General features: G+C 45.4%; 1 protein-coding gene across 1 annotated transcript; it reads left to right on the top strand.

Moving 5' to 3' along the window:
• The first annotated feature begins 7,877 nt into the window (after positions 1-7,877).
• PGK1 (phosphoglycerate kinase 1) lies at positions 7,878-19,249 on the top strand. Its single transcript, XM_014877194.2, has 11 exons — positions 7,878-8,089; positions 10,629-10,679; positions 11,540-11,695; positions 11,812-11,956; positions 13,931-14,034; positions 14,742-14,861; positions 15,648-15,762; positions 16,059-16,238; positions 16,743-16,920; positions 17,104-17,202; positions 18,778-19,249. The coding sequence occupies exons 1-11, from the start codon at positions 8,025-8,027 to the stop codon at positions 18,816-18,818; spliced, it is 1,254 nt and encodes a 417-aa protein (XP_014732680.1). The 5' UTR covers positions 7,878-8,024; the 3' UTR covers positions 18,819-19,249.
• The last annotated feature ends 271 nt before the right edge of the window (positions 19,250-19,520 follow it).

Genomic DNA, 19,520 nt, shown 5'->3' with positions numbered 1-19,520 from the left:
TCTTTACAGTTCAGGCTTTGCTTGTGAAGTGTCTGTATTTTAGGAATGGCCCAGCATCACTGCATTGGTTGATCCAAACCCCCTCTGCTTGGTCTGTGCAGATCCAGGCATGGTCAATTCAGACAGTTGTCATTTGTTGCTGAACTGCAATATCAAAATGCAGCTTTTGATCATGAAATCGTTCATATCAAAAATATCTCAGTGAGAAAGAGATGCCCATCAGCAGTAGCTGATTACCTGTTTGTTACTCACTGACCCTTGCTCTCCCCAGCCACTGCTGAGGCAGTCCTTGGCAGCAATTGCTGGGTTCAATAATGTTGAATTTTATTATGAATTGCAGTCCATGATGTAAACGTGTACCAGTTGTGCTTGTAGAGGAGAAATAATCACTTTGGTGAAGACAAAGATTCTCTTTAATGTTCTGCTTTTTAACTCAAAGCCTGATGTCAGGGCATAGATTATGTATGTAAAAAGTCCTGAGTAAACAGCTCTTGCATTTTATGTGAGAACCAGCAGAAAAATCCCATTGTGTGAGAGCAGAAGAGCTGTGCTGGGGGATGTATTGTTAGGAAATTGGGGTACCTGTATTGCAGTGAGGAGAGCAGTATCACATGCTGCTGGTTCAAGAAACAAAATATTTCTGTAGCAGGACTTGGTTTCTTGCTATCTCTATGTGAATATAGAGTATTTTTATAAGTTAGATTACACCTGTGTGTAATATGTGGTGGTGTTACATGCTGAGACACATCACTGCACAGCCATTCCATGAGGTTTTGTTCTCAGTTTGCACAAGCACATGTTACCCAAAGCTGTTTGATGTGTTAGGATGGGTTTTAGTGCTTCACAATCATGCAAATATTTCAGTTGTCTTGTTTATTCACCCTCCTTCTCTGTGGTCTTGGCACAGTGCAGGTGAAAGGGAGGTGTTTACAGATTTCTGTCTGTGCTGTGGGTGGTCTCAGTCACTCCTTCAGATGGGAGTGGATGGCATGGAAATGACACATCACCCTCCCACTGCAGGAAACAGGTAATTCAGGGTTGAATTCCTGGTTAGTAAATAAAGCAGCATTAAGACCTTGTTAAACGATTTCCAAATATATTTTTAGAGCACTTTGTCTTCAACCTTTTGTTGTCCAAGTGCTGTGTAGGTTGAATGTTCATAGCTTTACCTCCAACTTTTTCCCAACACAGGTGGTTTTTCCTAGGTTTTATCATCTTCTGTGAAATTCAGTGTTTGATGCAGGTACAGCAAAATAAGATTTTTTTCCAAACCAGGACACTTAAAGAGGTGCAGGATGATTATCAGGGAATAAGGAACAGTAGCTGCTGGCTGAGAGGGATGTGAGAGCAGCTTGTAGGGACAGCCAGAGGATCAGGGAAGAGGAAATAACTGAGCCTTAGGTGGGGTGGGGGCGAGATGGTTGTGATAAACTCAGATTTTTGAAAGCAGGTTCTCTGTCTAGCACTCCCCAAGAGTGAGGTATTGACTTTTAGGATGTTTATCTTGTGATTAAAATATTACAAAAGGTGCTTTACGTTGAAGAACCAAAATCCCTTTCAGTTTGAATGTACAGTGCAAGTGGAATCATGTGTGGGAGATCAATGTTTTCCCAAATGTAAATGTTTTAATATGTAAATAGGTTGCTTCTGTTGGAGACACTTTAAATTTCTGAATCCAAACTATATCACTTGGAAACACTCAGTTACCAACAATATTGTATTACTCCTTTGTCTATTTTATTATTTTTTGTGTCTAGCTATTTATAAACCTGTGCTGTATTTAATAAAAAAGTGCATATGGTCCAGGCTTTAAAAGTTACTCTTTGAATCTTACCAAACTTACTTTTAAAAGTTTAAAACACTTGAAATTTTATACAAAAAAAAAAAAAGTGAAGTTGCCAGAACACAATGGAAGCAGGAAAACACTTCTATTTATTAAAAACTATGCTTTTTTTTTTTCTTAGAACTTCCAACGAAATGTTTTAAACTGGAGAATTTTTGTTACTCAGTTTTAGGGATGAAGAATGGAGGAGTGAGTACTGGTTGGAATGCTAATGTAGGGCTGTTAGAGTTCTTTGCATCTCAAAACATGTTGTCTCACGTTTGCTATTCTTTCGAGACTGTGCCTCCATCATTCTAATGGCAATTATAAGCTCTGTAATAAAAATGTAGCATCCCAAGGCTGTTTTAAAACATGTTCTTTCATTTCCTCTGAATATCAGTAGCTGTCTCAGCAGAAGGCCAAGGATGGGGGGTTAGGTGTGGTTCCAGCTCTGCTAAACACAGCCTTGAGCAAACACTGAGCCTGTAGAGCTGGGGGCAAGTGGGGCTGGTGAAAGTTGGGAAATTGTGGAATAATCTCATGTAGGAGCATCCCTGTGTTAGCAAATGGGGAAGAGCAGAGGCTGCTGGAGGTCACACAGTCAAAACCTGTCCCAGCAGAGCCAGAGCTGCTCCCCCAGGCCTGAGGTTTGTAACATCTCCACACCCTTTGGGTAGGCTGTTCCAGGGGTCACTCACCCTCACAGTAAAAAAGGGGTTTCTTGTGTTAGGATAAAATTTCCCATGTTTTGGTTTATGCCAGTTAACCCTTGTTAAGTTGGTTAACAAGGGTAAAGGTTCTGTCATTGCGTGTCATTGAGTACAGTCAGGTTCAAGTTGTATCCAAGTGTTTCTTCCAAGATGAAGAATTTTGCTTTTCCTTAAGACACAACCCTGTAATTTCATCCTGTAAGTCCCTCAGGCCTAGTATGTCCCATCAGGTGTTGAAAACTACAGTTTTAGCACTTGTGGTTTGGAAAATGCAGGTTTGTTGCACAAAAATAGTAACCAAAATATTTGGGCCTGTTTAATTTAGGCCTTGAGTTATTTCAGGTTAAGGTAGTGTGTGAACCTTCTCATTTCAAATGGAACTGTTTTGGTTTAGCTCTGACTGAATTAAAAATATATAAATAAAAAGCTATACCAAAACCTGATTAAGCAACCAGGACTAAGCAGTGATAGATATAAAAATCTCTGCATTTGTCTGGCTGACAACCTTCAATGGGAGTCAAGAAATGCCAACTTTAATATAGAATTAAAATTTTTTTAAGACTCTTCTGGAATTTTAAAATATCTCTCCTTTCCTGAAGCCTGACATGTCGATGATGTTTCCTAAGTGAAAACATGAAGTAAATTCTCAAGAGTAAATTCTGTTATAAGCCCTAATTTCAGTTTTTCTGGAGCTCAGTTTAGCAGAGCAGCCTCACCTGCCTTGGTGGCAGTGAGCACATGTGAGGGGTGAGCAGAGGTCTCACATTCCACAGCACTGTTTTGTTAGGGAAAAATGGGTAAATTATGTTATCAAATTGGCATTCATTCTATGTTGTAAAAATCAGTGGAACTAATACCACCTTTAATAGCTCTGACAGGAAATTATACTGTAGATAATGGTAGGATTTAAATGTTCATTTAAAACTTACTGTCTTTGGCACTAGAGAGACAGAGCAATGCTGTGTTCCTGCAGCCTGCCACAGCCAGGGTTAACACTGGATAACTCAAACATCAGCTTTTTAGGCTTGATGGAATCCATTTTCCATTTTACCAGTGAGCAGTTCCTGCATGGATTTTTGAACCACTCGTTAGATGCTTTCAGTTCAGGGTGGCTACATCATCTTTTAAGATGCTCTTTCTTTTTTTTCCCTTTTTAAGTAACATTTTCAGACCACATCTCTGCAGAGCAGTATGACAATCCCTTAAGGTCAGACTCTCATTCCAAATTCAGCATCTGCCCTGACAGCAGAGCTGTGCTATGGGCAATGTGAGGGTTTTTTTTTTTCCTTCCAGTTGACTGGACAATTTAAGTAGTAGCTGTGAATCTGTACCATGTCTGCTTGGTCATGAAGGAAAACTGCTGACCAGGTAAGATTGGGTTGTCTGTATCCCATTAAACACATCTCTAAAATAATTTTTTTAAGGAGAATTGGAGAGCCGTAAACACACACTCAGGTGCAGGAAAAAGGAGTCACAGAGGAGTGTGCAGCATTTTTTAATTAACCCCTCATTCAATTTCATGCATGGACAGCCTGAAGCCCTTTGTCCCTGCAGGAGCTGGAAATGAGATTGTGCAGGCGTTGGCCAGGTGAGGGAGCAGCCAGGACATGTCTGCCTTTATTCTCTTAGCACTGGGCCTGTTTTTCAGGCAGCTTTTCCCACAGTTCCAGATTGGATGCTCTTCATCTTTCCTACATGATCCCTGTGCTTCAATATTGACCATCTCCCACTGCAAGGAGAGCAGAGCTCTGAGTCCTTGTGCTGCAGCCTGGTTTTAAGGGGAGGCTTAAACTGCAGTGGGTGGTTCTAAAAGCAGGAAGTTTCTGCAGCCTGGGTCACACACGCAAATGGAGATGCAGATTATTGGTCTCCAAACCACAGCCCTCCTGCTGATCTCACAAACACACCCCAGTGCCCCAGAGCCTGTGGCCTGCCTCAACTTGCACAGTCCTGTTCCTATTGGATAAATGAAGCAGGAACATGCAGGAGAGCTGTGCCAGTCTAAAGTACAGCTGCTGCTTCATATTTCTAGGAATGACTTCCTAGGATGATCACAGCTCTAACCCCAGCTCCTTGGGTTTGTCATTACCAGCCCTTTGCCCTCCTGGCTTTGCTGCACTGGTTAATTTAAAAGTGCAGGGGTTGAACTGCTTGCATGAGCTTTTTTTCTTTAAATATTTGCAGTATGTTCTAAATATTTCACAACAGGAGGGAAGGACAGAGAGGTGACTCAAGCGTGGAAGTGAGCTTTGAATGTGTGTCTGTATTTCTTCCCCCTTCTTTGTAACTCATTTTATAGGACACAAATTCTTGTGCCTGGGCCGTTTCCCATCTGTAATTGTGTTCTGCCACCTCAAGTTCTCATGTGACATCCTCCCTACTCCTCTATCTCATATTCTTCACACAAATACACGGGGAAAAAGCAAACAAAGATAAAACCGGACAACACAGAGTGAGCTATGGCTGCACTTCTGGCAGAACAATGATCTTTGTAAGTGCACCAAGACTGCTCCAGACTTCTTATCCAATACTCTCCTAACTATGGGATATAGTGGAATTGGTCCTGTTGAGTAGAGTACTCTTGGTCATTTTTATTTATGGCTTGCTTAGTCCTTTACTGCTGAATGTCCTGTCTACCTGGGGATTCACCAGTGTCCTGCTGTCCCTTTTCCCTCACCTGTGGCACAGGGCTGTCCTAAATCGCTGTGGGTGCTCAGGTGTGACATTCCTGCTCCACACTTTTTTACCCCTAGGAGGTGACAGGCGAGCTTTTGAAATTAAAGCCTTGTCCTAATGAATGAACCCGTTTCCCAGGGAAAGCAGGAGGTACTGCAAGGGCTGGGTTGTGGGCTGCAGCTGGGAAGAGCTTTCCTTTCTGAGTCAGCATGGAGGAATTTAACCTTTGCCTTCAGAGAAAGCAGCACAGCATGAAGTAGTACAGGAAGAGGGAAAGGGATTAACTTCATAACAGTTAAATAGTTACAGGTCCAGAGAACCCCTTCTTAGCTCCTCACCAGAGTACCTGTAAGGTTTGTTCACCTGCTGTCACTTGTGCTTCTGGCTTGGCAGGTAGAGGTGGCTCTGGCCAGCTGTGCTTCGAGCAGGCAATCCCAGCTCCTGAGGGGAGGCTGGATTCAGGACCAGTTTAGGATTTGACTCTCAGTCCTTGGTGAAGGCTGGATTCACACTGACACTTCCAGATGTCCCTGGCCACAGGGGACACTGTGAGCACTGTACAGGGGCTCTGGGTTACAAGGTTGAGTCTGATTTGCTACATCACAGGAGGGACCCTTGGATACCTCCTAGATTTACTCTGCAGTCAACACTGAGACCAGGACTGGACCTAATTTAATTTGAATTTTGATTGTAGATTTACAGCAATGTAAGATGAACTATAGCGGCACACACTGACAAACTAAAGAGATGTTTCCTGCTCTGCTCCATCCTAATTGGTGACCACCTCACAGGAGATTTCATGTCACCTGTCAGTTTGTTCCCACTTGTGTATTTCAGGGTTTATTGCTGCTGGGACTGACACCTTTAACATGTCTTGGAGACCCATCCAGGCTTTCCTGAGCTTTCTGAAAAGTCTTGCAGCAGGAGACTCCCACCCTTCTGCCTCAGGCTGGGTGTTTTCACCCATGTGTGAGCAGTGCATTCGTCTGGCTTTCTAGGTACCTTTGTGTTTCATTTATTGTCAGTGCATGCTGATTTGAATCAGAGAATCATTTAGGTTGGAAAAGACATCTGAGACCACTGGATCACCACCTTATCAATGAGACCCGAGCACTGAGTGCCACATCCAGTCCTTCCTTGAACACCTTCAGGGATGGTGACTCCACACGTCCCTGGGCAGCCCATTGCAATGCTTAACAACCTTTTCCGTGAGAAATTCTTCCTGATGTCCAGCCTGACCCTCCCATGGTCCTGTCCCTGTTCACTGGGAGCAGAGCCTGACCCCAGCCTGGCTGCCTTCTCCTGTCAGGGAGTTGTGCAGAGCCACAAGGTCCCCCCTGAGCCTCCTTTTCTTCAGGCTGAGCCCCTTCCCCAGCTCCCTCAGCTGCTTCTCATAGGATTGACTCTCCAGACCCTTCCCCAACTTTGTTGCCCTTCTCTGGACTCTCTCCAACACCATTCTGTCAGCAGAGAACTAATTTTGTTACCACCACTTTCTCAGCGGTGTCTGTACATTTTTGTGAGCGTGGCAAAAAAATAACCCTGTCAGCGACAGAAAGGCCTATCCTATGGGGAAAAGACAAAAGAACATGAGCTCCTTTTTCACCCAGTGCAGTGCATTGCACTGTGCTATTGTCACCCAATGCACAGCCCACTGCTCTGCGTTGGAGGCTGCACGTATGTTGGGGCAGGTGATTTTTGGCTGCACCCACCAACCTGCTGCGAGGGCATGGAGTGACAGGACAACAGGGAATGGCTTTGAGCTGACAGAGGGCAGGGTTAGGATTGCTCCAGCGCTGGGGTCCCCTGCACAGGGAGGACATGGAGCAAGCCCAGAGGAGGCACCAATATGATCAGAGGGATGGAATATTACCCCTATGAGGAAAAGTTGAGAGAACTGGGATTGTTCAGCCCGGGAAAAAGAAGGCTTTGAGGCCTTCCAGTACCTGAAGGGAACCTACTAGAAAGAGGGACAAAGACAATTTACAAGGGCCTGGAGTGACAGGACAAGGGGGAATGGATTCAAACTGAAAGAGAGTAGATTGAGATTAGGTAATAGAAAAAAAATCTTCCTTCTCACTCTGTGAGTGGCGAGGCCCTGGCACAGAGAAGCTGTGGCTGCCCCTGGATCCCTGGAAGTGTCCGAGGCCAGGTTGGAAGGGGCTTGGAGCAGGGATAGGGGAAGGTGTCCCTGCCCATGGCAGGGGGAGGAACAAAATTATATTTAAGGTCCCTCCCAACCCAAACCACTCTGTGATTCTATTAAACCATGCTTCTGCAAGGTGTATCCCTTCAAACAGTTGTTTTGTCCTCAGCTGTCTTGAGAAGTATTTATGTAGGTGACTTAAAAATATCCCGGGTTTTGTCTCGTCCTTTACGGTCGACGCTTGGCTTGCCCCAGGCCTACGGCTCAGCTGTGAAGTGTCTGCCCTTCATCTGAAGGATTCCCACCAGCCGACACACGTTTGGACACCATTTATGGGTGATTTTTCCTCAGATAAGGTGCGGAACCGTTAATTCGGCGCTCAGGGAGAGAACCCCGCACTCTCCCGGCGCCCTCAGGGAGCGGCGGCTGCGTGTGGGACGTGACCGGAGCCGGAGCCGCAGCCCCGCCCCCGAGAGGCGGGATGCCGGCTGACGGACAGGAGGCTGGACCAATAGAAATGCAGAGGGGACAGCACGGACCAATCGCTGGCGGGAGGGGCGGGGCGAGTCCCTCTGGGTGGTGGCGGCGCGGGCGTCGCTGCGGCAGAACGCGGAGGCGGCGAAGCGGTGCGGGTTGAGCAGTAGTGGAGTGATTCCGGCCGGCAGCAAACATGTCTCTCTCCAACAAACTCACCCTGGACAAGGTGGACGTGAAGGGCAAGCGCGTCGTCATGAGGTGAGGCGTTGCGGGGGGAATGTGTGTCCACTGAGGGCCGCCCTGCTCCATCCTCCACGCTTGGGCCGGGCCGGTGCTCCCCAGCAGCAATCCCGAGCTCGGCACGTGTCGATTTGTGCGGTTTTAGTTTTTTGGGTTTTTTTTCGCTCGCTGGGTGTTGGAGAGGCTCTTGCATCGTCATGGAGCCGGCCCGGCTCCCCTGCGGGGGACGTGGCGGCCGGGCAGGGTGTAAATCCCGGCCCGGCTCTGCCGCCCTGGATCACCCCGCTCGCACGCGTGTCTGCCACAGGCGGCTTGAGGAAAAATCCAGCCAGCCTGCCGTGCTTTTATTCCAGAGAGCTACTCCCAAAAAATGCTTATTTCCCGGTTGTTTTTTTCCTTAATACAAATTCAAAAAGCATTGCAATAAACAAGTGAAGATACGGCTCTGTCCAGCTATTAAAATACAAATAATAGTTATGCATTTCGCAGCAGGGATAGATCACAGAATGGCCTGAGTTGGGAGGGACCTTAGAGCTCATCTCTTTCCACCCCCATGCCAAAGACACAAACACCTTTTGCTAGACCAGGTTGCTCCAAACCTCTTCTAGCCTGGCCTTGGACACTTCCAGGGATGGGGCGTCACCGCAGGCTTCCAGCACATCCTGGTCTGAAACCCTAAAATAGGCATTCATAGCTTATTTATAAAGCATCAGTGCCCGAAAGCCTAATGTTAAAATTGTTGCCAAGTCCTGGGAGATAAGGGCACTGAGGTACATCGTGATATGTCCTGCTCGAAATACTTTAATTATTGGCTCGTTTGTTCAAGGTCACTATAACGTGGCTACTACGTGTGTGTAATCTACTCTGTGAGTAGGCAGGGATAGGAAAAGTATAGCTTCTCTTATTGGCAGTCTGACAGACGACTTGCTCTTTTTACCCCTTGTCTCTTCAATCTTGTTTTGAACTAGTTCCCCAAAAACTTGATTATCAGAAAACAGCCCGTGTAGCAAGTACTGAAAAAGTTTGCTCAGGATTTCCGTGCACTTTCTAAGTCTGGGACAACAAGAGATCTTTCTATCTCTGTTGAAGTCTGTACCTGACTAATTTTTTGGCCATCTGACTGTTTTTTTTCCATTTGTGAGTCATGTTACAGACAGCAGCCGTGCATTGGTAGGCCGTTGCCTGGGTTTTCCCGCTCATAATCTCCGTTAATTAATACTAATTAATTAATTTTGCTGTTCTGTGGGGGGCTACCCGAACACAGGAGGTGAGCTGCCAGGCTCAGTGTCTCCTGCCTGCATCTCACCCCTCTGAAACGAGTCACCACGTGCTCTCAGTAGTACTAAAATCGATACCTCTTCTTTTTCATCGTGATTTTGGCGTGCTCACATCCTGCTTAGCTTCCGGTCCTAATGCCGAAGCTTCAGGAAAAGTTGAGAATGGGGAGGAGAGAGGGCTCAGGGGAGCTCAGATTTCAATTGTCTGCAGGGGGGAAGAAGGCTGAGCTGGACCTTTCTTTTGTAGTTTTGATGGCTCTGTAAAGCAAACTGTTCTTTTATTCTCTCCTTTTAGGATAATGGTGCTTTTCTTTGCCCCTTCCAGAACTCGACCACTGCTGTGGGGCTGCCAGTTCAATTTCTTTCTGCTCAGCTACTCCTGTTTTGCAGGCAGCTTTTGTCCTTCTTCCCATTTGTTTCACGTGCTGAGTGGGCTGCAGGGGGATTCATTCACGCAGCTTGCTGAACTCGCGTCTTTTTTACTGCATAGAACGGTGAAGGATGCACACTCTGCTCTCTGCCACTCGCTGTCCCAGCCATGGGTGTTCCCTCCCGTAGCTCAGTGAGCAATTTCTGCCCCCGCGGTTACGCAACGCAGCTTCCTGCACATGGGCACAAGGGATGCCAGGAGAACGGCTGGTGAGACTCCTCCCTGCCAGCCCTTCAGCTGGCACGGGTCAGGAAGTTACCTCAAGATCCAAGTCAGGTCTTCTAGGGAGAATGTGATAAGCCACAGCACTCGCTGCAGGGAGATTAGAGCTGCAGAGGACAGAAATTAAAGTTTCCTTGAACTGCCTGCTGGTCACAGCAGTCCAGCCAAGTATTTCAGAAACCTCATCAGAGAGCACAAGGTCATTAGTCGTTGTTCATTCCTTTTCCTTTGGATGTTCCTCGTTGGGGATCTGAAATCCTATTGTTTAAAAATAAGAAGTTATATCTGGGTTTATTTCCTGCTCAGCATTACTGCTGCTTTGGTCCTGAGCATTAGGATGTGTTGGTGGCCCAGCTTCCCTGAATTATTCTAGCAGTGGTTGTTCTCCATTGGTGATGTTATCACTAGCAGAAATGGCTGATAACAACTCATTGATTTCAGAGTGGAACTTGCTGATAGGACAGAGGTGAACATCTGATTCTAATTATAACACTGCTTTTCTAGCCAGCACCTTTACTGGCAGGTTCCCTCACTCAACTGTTGAATATTTAGAATGAAATAAATAAAAAATAAAATAAATTTGTTCAGTATTTAATTTTGCTTCTTTTTTTTTTCTACTTTTTTTTAGGGTTGACTTCAATGTTCCAATGAAGGATCACAAAATAACCAACAATCAGAGGTGAGCTGTAATTTCCATCCCAGATGGAGGCTCCAAAGTCTGCTGTGTCTGACTTTACCCCAGTACCTGGAACATTACCATGATTAAGCTGTCAGTGCTCGTACAAGAATATTAAAGGTTTCATAGAAATTCCAACTATTTTTAATTAAAGCCCCTGCAGTTAGCAAACTACACCTAAATACAAGGCTGATACTCACTGTGGCTGCTGTGGAAAGCATATGGAAAAAAAATCTCTTATTTTAGAGATTGTAAACTTCCTAAGTTGGCCATGACTATTTCACAGCCACATCTCTTAGGCTGTGTGTGAAAGTTCTCTGTTTTTTACTATCCAGAAATCTTTGTGCCTCCTGCTTACCCTGGGCCTGTGGTAACTTCTTGTCCTTGTTACAATAATTGTTTCAGTGCAGCACATAAAACCTGGGGTTTAGAAAGAGTGATGCCAGATGTCCAGCCCTGCTGGTCTGTCACTTGCAGGCAGGTGCCAGTTCACCACGATGTTCTCACTGCTTATCATTTCTCTATTGGTGCAGGATCCCAGGGTAACCCAGGAAGCCTGGTAGTGTTCAGGTGTGTCCTGGCATTTCTTATTTGAGCAATCAGCAGAATTTAGATTACAAAATGCATTTTAATTCCATGTCCTACATTGCTTGGAAGATAACAGTGAAATATTTGTTACCAGGCTGAGATGGAGAATTTTGTTGATGCTTTCTTAAGGAATTGTTCCATCCAGCTCTTGTGCTCTGTTTCTTTTGTCATTTCTGAGGGACAACTCCCAGGGCTCATATGTAAGTGGTACTAATCTGCTTGCCTGGTAAAGTCTAATTGAGTCCTTATTAATCAGTTCTTCTGTGCTATTACAGAATCAAGGCAGCTGTTCCTACCATCAAGCACTGCTTGGACCATGGGGCCAAGTCTGTGGTTCTCATGAGCCACCTGGGTCGCCCAGATGGTGTCCCCATGCCTGACAAGTTCTCCTTGGCCCCAGTAGCTGTGGAGCTGAAGGCACTCCTGGGCAGGTAAAGTAGAAAAGCAGCCTGGTGTGCATCAGGCTCTCCCTGTCAGGGGAGCTGAATGTTTTTCTTTCCACCAGGAAGTCCCTGGTGAGGTTACAGTGTGTGTCTTGTGTTTGCAGGGAGGTCTTGTTCCTGAAGGATTGTGTTGGTGCTGAGGTGGAGAAGGCCTGTGCTGATCCTGCTGCTGGCTCTGTCATCCTGCTGGAGAACCTTCGATTCCACGTTGAGGAGGAGGGGAAAGGCAAGGATGCTTCAGGGAACAAGGTGAAACTTCAAGTCTGGCTTTAATGTGTGCCTGCTCTCTGTCTTAGCTGCTCTTTGCTGCAGATGGACGAGGAGCCAGCAGCCTTCTCTAAATCACTGGTTGTGAACCTGCCCTTACAGGATGTCAGACATCTTTAGCTCAGTGTGTCCCACTGTTGTGCAGAAGTTTTGAGTGGGATACAGTGAATTTCCAAGATGAAACAGCTCAAGTGAAAGGCTTTAGCTGACTGTCAAAAAAGAAGAAAGAAGCAAAATAAGAGCTGTGCAAGAAACTGCTGCTTGTGAGGCTTCAGTTTTGGATGTCTAAAATGAGAACCAGTTTGGAGACAGTTTGTTGCTACCAGTCCCATAAGAATGATGCTTCTTTTTTGAGTTATATGGCTAATATTTCTGCAGCACAGAGATTATCAAGCCCTTCTTTAAGCCTGTCTGCTCTTCAGAGTAGTTCTCTAGAACCAGGCTGCCTTGCACCTCTGACATTTTGTTGAAGGTCAGCAGAGTGCTTGCTCCAGACAGCTGCTTTTCTTAGCGATGGTGACCCTGCTGGTTTTACAGAGGCCTTGGCTCTGGTCAGATCCAGTTCTTGGAGGGAATGCTGACATAGATTGGTGCCCTTTATGGGCTGACACAGGACTCCTGCAGCTTAGGAACACAGCAGAGAGTTGGTGAGCCTGTGCTGATGGCAGGGGGAAATGGAGCAAATCTGGAATTATTCACTGTTAGAACTGTATGCCACTGCAAGTACAGTGGCAGGGAGAAGAGTGGGGCAAGAATTTCATTTTGTCTGGGAGAAATCCCTTGGTTTTGTGTATTTCTGTAATTCCCAGGTGATTTAGGTGGGTGTGTGCATATGGAAGTACACACTGCACTGAGCACAACAGGGGATGTGCCAGTGACAGTGGTGCCTCTCCTAGCAGAGGTGAAAGTCAGTGCTGTGGAAACAGTGATGCAGTACAGGATTTCGGGTTGCTGACTGGTGCTTAAACTGTGTTTTTCCAAAGCAAGTGCAGTGGTAGTGGTTCCTTCTGTCAGAGCCTCTTGTGTTCTGCTCACAGATGGTTCTAAGTGGAGCACTTAGTCTCTGTACAGCCAGGCAGTTTGCTGAGTGAAGGAGCAGTTGACAGCATTGTTTTAGTATTTGTGTGGTCCCTTGGGCTTGTCTCCTGCTCAGGCTCTCCTAAAAAGGGCCCCCAAAACTGTGCTGAACCCTGCTGCCATCTCTAGGAGTGCCTTCCTGCTGTTGTCCCTGTGGTGTCACCTCTGGGTGCTGGCAGAGGCTTCCCATGGGATGATGAGCTGAGGGAGCAGAAAAGCCCTTGGAGAGGGGCTGGCCTGACTCCATCTGGGCTGGTCCCCCACAGCAGGTGGCTGTCAGCTACCTCTGAGCACTCACCTGCTGCCCTAATGAGCTCTGCTGGCTCTTCATGGTGGGAAGGAAAGCTGAACTGCATAAGCCATCCCATGAGGATTTGGTAGGATGCTGGGAGGAGTCTTTGACAGAAATGCATCTGTTCTTACCCACTACATACTGCATTTATCTCTGCATTTCCAGCATTGGCTGCTTTCACTTTTATTAGACTGTTTATTGGTTAATCCTCAATGCAGTTGCTAAATCAGTCCTTCAGGAGCTCAACCTTTTACCTGTGTCTCTAGGACACTGTGCTTGCTTTGTCCAGTGAGTGAGCATGAATCTGTTTAGCCTGACCTCAGCATTGCCTTGTCTCTCCACACCCTTCCTGTGCTACCTGTGTTCACCACACAGCACTGGAAATCTGTTGGAGAGAGACTGAAAGGTTCATGGTGCTGCAGTTCAGAAGTGGGAACGGTCTTCAGCAATAGCAGTCTAGGGGAGTTTAAAGTGGTATTTAAACCATTTAAACTTTTGTTGTTCCTGCTGGACTGGGAAAAAGTGAATGAAGACAGTGATCCACTAGTTAGATTCAGGTACAAACTTGTCCTTCTTTCTATTTTTAGATCAAGGCTGAGCCTGCAAAAGTGGAGGCTTTCAGAGCCTCTCTTTCCAAACTGGGAGATGTCTATGTCAATGATGCTTTTGGCACTGCACACCGAGCTCACAGGTGAGTATCCATTTCCCTTCCACAGGCACAACTGCAGAACAATATCTGCTGTGCAAACACATCAAATATTGCCCCTGAGCTCCTTTTGGGCTTGTCCTGCTATCACTGTGCTGTGTTTGTTCCTCAGTAGTGGATTTACTGGAGGTAGTTGTCACCAGTGTATGCTTTTTCAGGTTTGTCTGTGGGCACAGGATCCAAAAGCTGAAACAACATCTAAGACTTGCACTGACTTCTTTAGACTTTGAAGATCTAAAAATTACTGGCTTAGGGCTTGTATAAATTGTCCTGCAATCATCAATCCTGCAAACAACAGCCCTCTTTTCCAAAAGATGAATCACTTCAGAGTGATTATTTTCATGGAGTGTGTTCAGATATGTGTGCTTGCAGACTGCAGTGATCCTCTTGGAAGAAGAAATTCCTGCTCTTGGCTATTATTTGTCCTCCAGTGTCTTGGATCATTAGTTAAGATGATAAATGTCTTGCAAGTCAATATTTCTGTGCAAAACCAATGTCAGAAATGAGTCACGTACAGCTGTCCTATCAAACTAGGAAAACAAATGTGTTTCCCCTGTGTGTATTTTCATGCAGGTGGTGGTTGTTCTCATTGCTGCAGCTGACTAAAGGGTTGACTTTGTAATGCTGTGAGACATGGGGCTGTTTCTACGTGTAAATTTTTCCTTTCCTCGCTTTTTACTTTTATTCTGCAGCTCCATGGTAGGTGTCAATCTGCCTCAGAAGGCTGCTGGCTTCCTCATGAAGAAAGAGCTGGATTATTTTGCCAAGGCCCTAGAGAGTCCAGAGAGGCCCTTCTTGGCAATTCTTGGAGGGTAAGACCCAAGAACATAGTGACTGTATTTCTCTAACTCCTCTAACAAATGACATGTTGTTTTGGATTGGTTTAAGCAAGTGCTTTCCTTTCAAGTGTACCTGCAGTTCAGATTTGTAGCTGACTCCTGAGATATGGATTAGAGAGGAGCTAAGTGATACATCTGCTCCTGTGATGATACAATCTGGCTGCTCGTTGTCTCTCCCGACCTCTGAGGTTCCCCAAATTGAGACAGCCCCCCGCAGTTTTTTGCCCAGATGAGCCACGTGATGGCCCAGACATTGTCAGTGACCTTTTCCCCCCAGTTCAGGGTACAGGAGTGCTCAGGCTCAGCACTCTGTAAACTGACACGACCTCTCATTATGCAGTGGGGCCCTGCTGGGGCTGCACGGGCTCTGCCCTGCCCCAGCACCTGGTGTGCAGAGGACTGGAAGGTGCACAACCAAGTGACTGCAGAAATATTTAATTGCAGCCAGTTTTCATCATGTGTGTGCCCAGTCCAGCACAGCAGCTCTGCAAGGTGCATTTCATCAGGTGAATTAGCTTGGCTGGGTAGTCAGGGGAAATCAGGCTCTAAATGGCCAAATGAGGTTTATATTTAAATAGAAAAGAAGAAATTGATGGCTGAATAATGTTCTAGTAAGTTGAATTTTAATGCTGGCCTGCTAATTTGCAAAATGCTCTTTTTGCCCATTCCCTACAATTCTTCTTTAGGATCATTCTCTAGAAAAGCCTTGACATACCATAGTCACAGTATTCATTTTTCATTCTTTTTCTCTCTCACCAGAGCCAAAGTTCAGGATAAAATCCAGCTGATCAATAACATGCTGGATAAGGTCAATGAGATGATCATTGGTGGTGGAATGGCATTCACCTTCCTCAAAGTGCTCAACAACATGGAGGTAAGAGGAGAACAATTCTGAGTCTGCTCCTAGTGGAGAATGTGGTCTGAATGCCCCTTAATATGTTCTGGGATTGAGCACTGACTATCTTGGCTCTCTGCAAGAGTAGAGAGCACTGAGAAATTACTTGACAATCCCTTTGCAAAACTCAGATTGCTGCTAGGTCTCTCCATGTGCTTTAAGAAAACAATCTTTCCAGAATTGCTGTCTCAGCAGTTTGGGTGCTGATCTTCTCTCCTGTCATGACCAGGAGCTAAACAAACGCCTCTCTTACTTTTCCCAAATGTTTCCTTTAGATTGGCAACTCTCTGTTTGATGAAGAGGGATCAAAAATTGTCAAGGACCTGATGGCCAAGGCAGAGAAGAATGGTGTGAAGATCACTCTGCCTGTTGACTTCATCACTGCTGACAAATTTGATGAGAATGCACAGACTGGGGAGGCCACAGTGGCTTCAGGCATTCCTGCTGGCTGGATGGTAGGTTTGAATGGGAAAGGGGCTGACAGGAGGAGCAGAAGGGAATAGGGTGGGTAGGACACCTCTTAAAGGAGTAGAAAGAGTAATTGTGAGCCTTGGCAAATATTTCTGAGGGCAGTCAAAGTCTGTAGAGTTTGTTGGTTTAATGAAATTGGAGCCCTGTTGTTTGTTCTGAGTTTTTAAGTCTAAAGTAGCTTCTGTGAGATTTGGATTAAAACAGCAAAATTCCTCTCCCAGCTTTTAGACCTGAATGCACTAGAAATCCCTTTTATTTGACTGGATTTTAAGTAGGGTTGGCAAAGTTTTCTAACAAAGGCTTCAAGAATCTGGCATTGATTTAAAATTGACTTACTGGTGTTAGGAAGATAAATACCACCCTAGACTCAACCCTCCTGCATAATCTGTCCCTGCTTACAGAGAAACTCTTGTTCATGACTGGGGTGAGGGGGATTTGAGCTGGGGGTCAGCAGTGAGAGTATCTGTGCCTTCTCTCACTTCCTTTAGGGCCTGGACTGCGGCCCTGAGAGTGTGAAGAAGTTTGTTGAAGTTGTGGGAAGGGCCAAGCAAATCGTGTGGAATGGTCCAGTTGGGGTCTTTGAGTGGGACAAGTTTGCCAAAGGAACGAAAGCCCTGATGGACAAAGTGGTAGAAGTAACTGGAAAAGGCTGCATCACCATTATTGGTAAGAAGTTGTGTTTGTTCTTCTTTTTCTAAATGCATGGAGGAAGCTTGTGATGGCCAGCACTGTGATAAAAATAATGGTCAAATTATTTTCCTCACGTTCTCCTCTGTCCTTCAGCTTGGGCCTTCAGTTGGACAAAATCTGAATTTCTTGTGTGTCTCATGGATTCTGTTTGTGCTACAGGTGGTGGAGATACAGCTACTTGCTGTGCCAAGTGGAACACTGAGGATAAAGTCAGCCATGTCAGCACAGGAGGTGGTGCCAGCCTGGAACTGCTAGAGGGTAAATCCTCTTTTACCTTCATTTGTTTGAGTAAATGTGGAGTTCTGGGTGCTTTACCATGTAGTCAAGAAAGCACGACAAAAGTCTTTTCTGTCCCACCATGTGAAATCAGTTACATGTAGCTTTGGAGCCACAGGCTTCTCTTGCTGCTGGTCTGTAGTCCTCACAGAAGAAGAGAGGAAAGAAAATGGAATATTCCTGCAAACAGCACAGCATGCCTCTCGCAGAAAACAAAAATACTGGGATAGAAAACAAGAGTAGGCTGGATTTTGTCACTGATTCCTCTGGACACGCCAACCAGCCTGTTTAAAATGCCCCGTTTCTGTTAGGGAAACCTCATCAGAATAGTCTGGAATTCTTGCCAGAAGCCTCCTCTTCCCCTTTGGAATTCCTTTGGTTTTCGGGAGCCCTCTAGTGCTCACCAGCAAACCTGCACGAGGGTACTTGGAATTCAAAATGGTGAGGATTGCTGGGATTCTTGTAACGAGTTCCATTGTTCTCTAAACGACTTTTCATTTCCTCTGGTAATTTGCTGTTTCCCAGTGTGTGTAAATTATCCAATGCTGTCAACTCCTCTGCAGAGGAGAACCTTCAATAAACTGCCTTGCAGCTGCTGTTTGCAGGAGTGAGATGGGAGACAGAGCTTTTGTTTCTGTTGCCTAGGGAGTGATGAGGAAGGGAAAGAATGCAGATGGCTCGAAGGAAACTCTGTGTATTCAAAAACACAAACTTGCTACGTTTTGGCCCAAAATATGGGTTTGTGTGTGATCTTTTAAATGTAACGGAAGTCTGGCTAATTAGAAAAGCTGCTGAAGATGAAAAAAGGGGAAAAAAATCCCTGAAAACTCAGCAAACTAGTGAGTTGTGAACAGTGTTACAATTCAGTCCTGCCGCACAGCTTGAGCATTAGAAGGTTGTTTTTCTGAAGAAAGGCAAAACCAGAGTGGTGTCTGTTCATTATTAAACTAGGACAAAAAGCTTAAAATGCTTTAGAAGACATTGCACTCTATTAATCTAGGCCCTTGTACTCAAAGATGAGCCTATTCTTTGATTCCATCAGTTGGAAAGAAACATGTAAATGTCTCAACCTGGGTGTTTTAGTTATTTAAAGACCCGAGACTCACAGGAGGCTTTTCCTCTTAATTAATTCGTAAAATTCCCACCACACGCCCCAGAATTCTATGTACATGCCACTAGGGATTTAAGAAAGTATGCAGCAACTCCCTAAATCCAATCAAAAATCTGTTTGCCATCAAATTTAATGGAAAAGGATGTTGGCTGTTTGGATCTGGCCCTAGCAGAGACTTGGACAGAAACGTGCCATTGCTGTTAATTGAGGATTGATGGCTGGGCTGTGTTAAGAATCTCTGCTGACATCTGAGTGCAGCTGTGCTCTGGGTGGATTTACTGTGTGGAGCAGGGCCATGGAACCACTGTGGTCAACGTGGAGCCAAGCTCTTCCATATTCAACCTACAATTCCGGATTTACTTTTAAAAATGTATCTCTTTGAACATTACAAAGTTGTTTGAGCACAGAGAGCTCCATAACCCTGCTGTGTGTTTTATCTCCCCCAGGTAAGGTTCTCCCTGGTGTGGATGCCTTGAGCAACGTGTAGAGAGCAGAGCCCCACGCCCCGGTCCCGTGCACAGCCCCTGAGATCCAACACTTCAGCGCTTCCATATTCCAGCTCTGCCAGAGGCAGATCCCAGAATGTAAACGGGAACGGGACCTTGGAGCACGAGGCAGCAGGAGAGAGCAGAGATTTTTTCTGACTGCAGTTTACATGATGTGGGTTTGTCCACTGTTACCCCACTTGAATTAACGTAGTGAGTTGAAGCTGTTGTTGTGAATTTAGAGTGTATATATTTATATTTTGCCTTTTCAAAGAGATTAATCCCTGTTAGATGTATATCTCAGAAAGGAGTGCACTGTCCAGCTTCCATCCTAGAGGCATTTTCATCACTTGACACGGTTCAGAAACCAGAAGGGACTCCAGTTTTTTGGAGGTTGGTTGTAACAGCTGCTGAATAAACATATTTAAAGTGCTCACAGTTTGTATTTTGTCCTTATTTCAGATTGTTAGAATGGTCTGCATTAAAATATCTTCTGACATCTGGAATCTGACCTATTTTTCCTATTTGCTCTAATTATAATATTTCTAAATCTCCTTTTGTGTTTGTCCAGTGGTTCTATAAGCACCTCGTCATCCAAGTGAACTTGGTTGATAGGAAGTAAATTGCCACACATGTGCTGTTACATTAAAACTTCAATGCCCCTCAAAGTAAGATGAAATTTTTAATGTGCAAGTCAAGTAAGA

This window comes from Sturnus vulgaris, chromosome 14 (assembly GCF_052056855.1).
Source record: "Sturnus vulgaris isolate bStuVul1 chromosome 14, bStuVul1.hap1, whole genome shotgun sequence".
Taxonomy (NCBI): Eukaryota; Metazoa; Chordata; class Aves; order Passeriformes; family Sturnidae; genus Sturnus; species Sturnus vulgaris.
The sequence above is the reverse complement of the archived record's forward strand: the minus strand, read 5'-3'. Positions and strand labels throughout refer to the sequence as shown.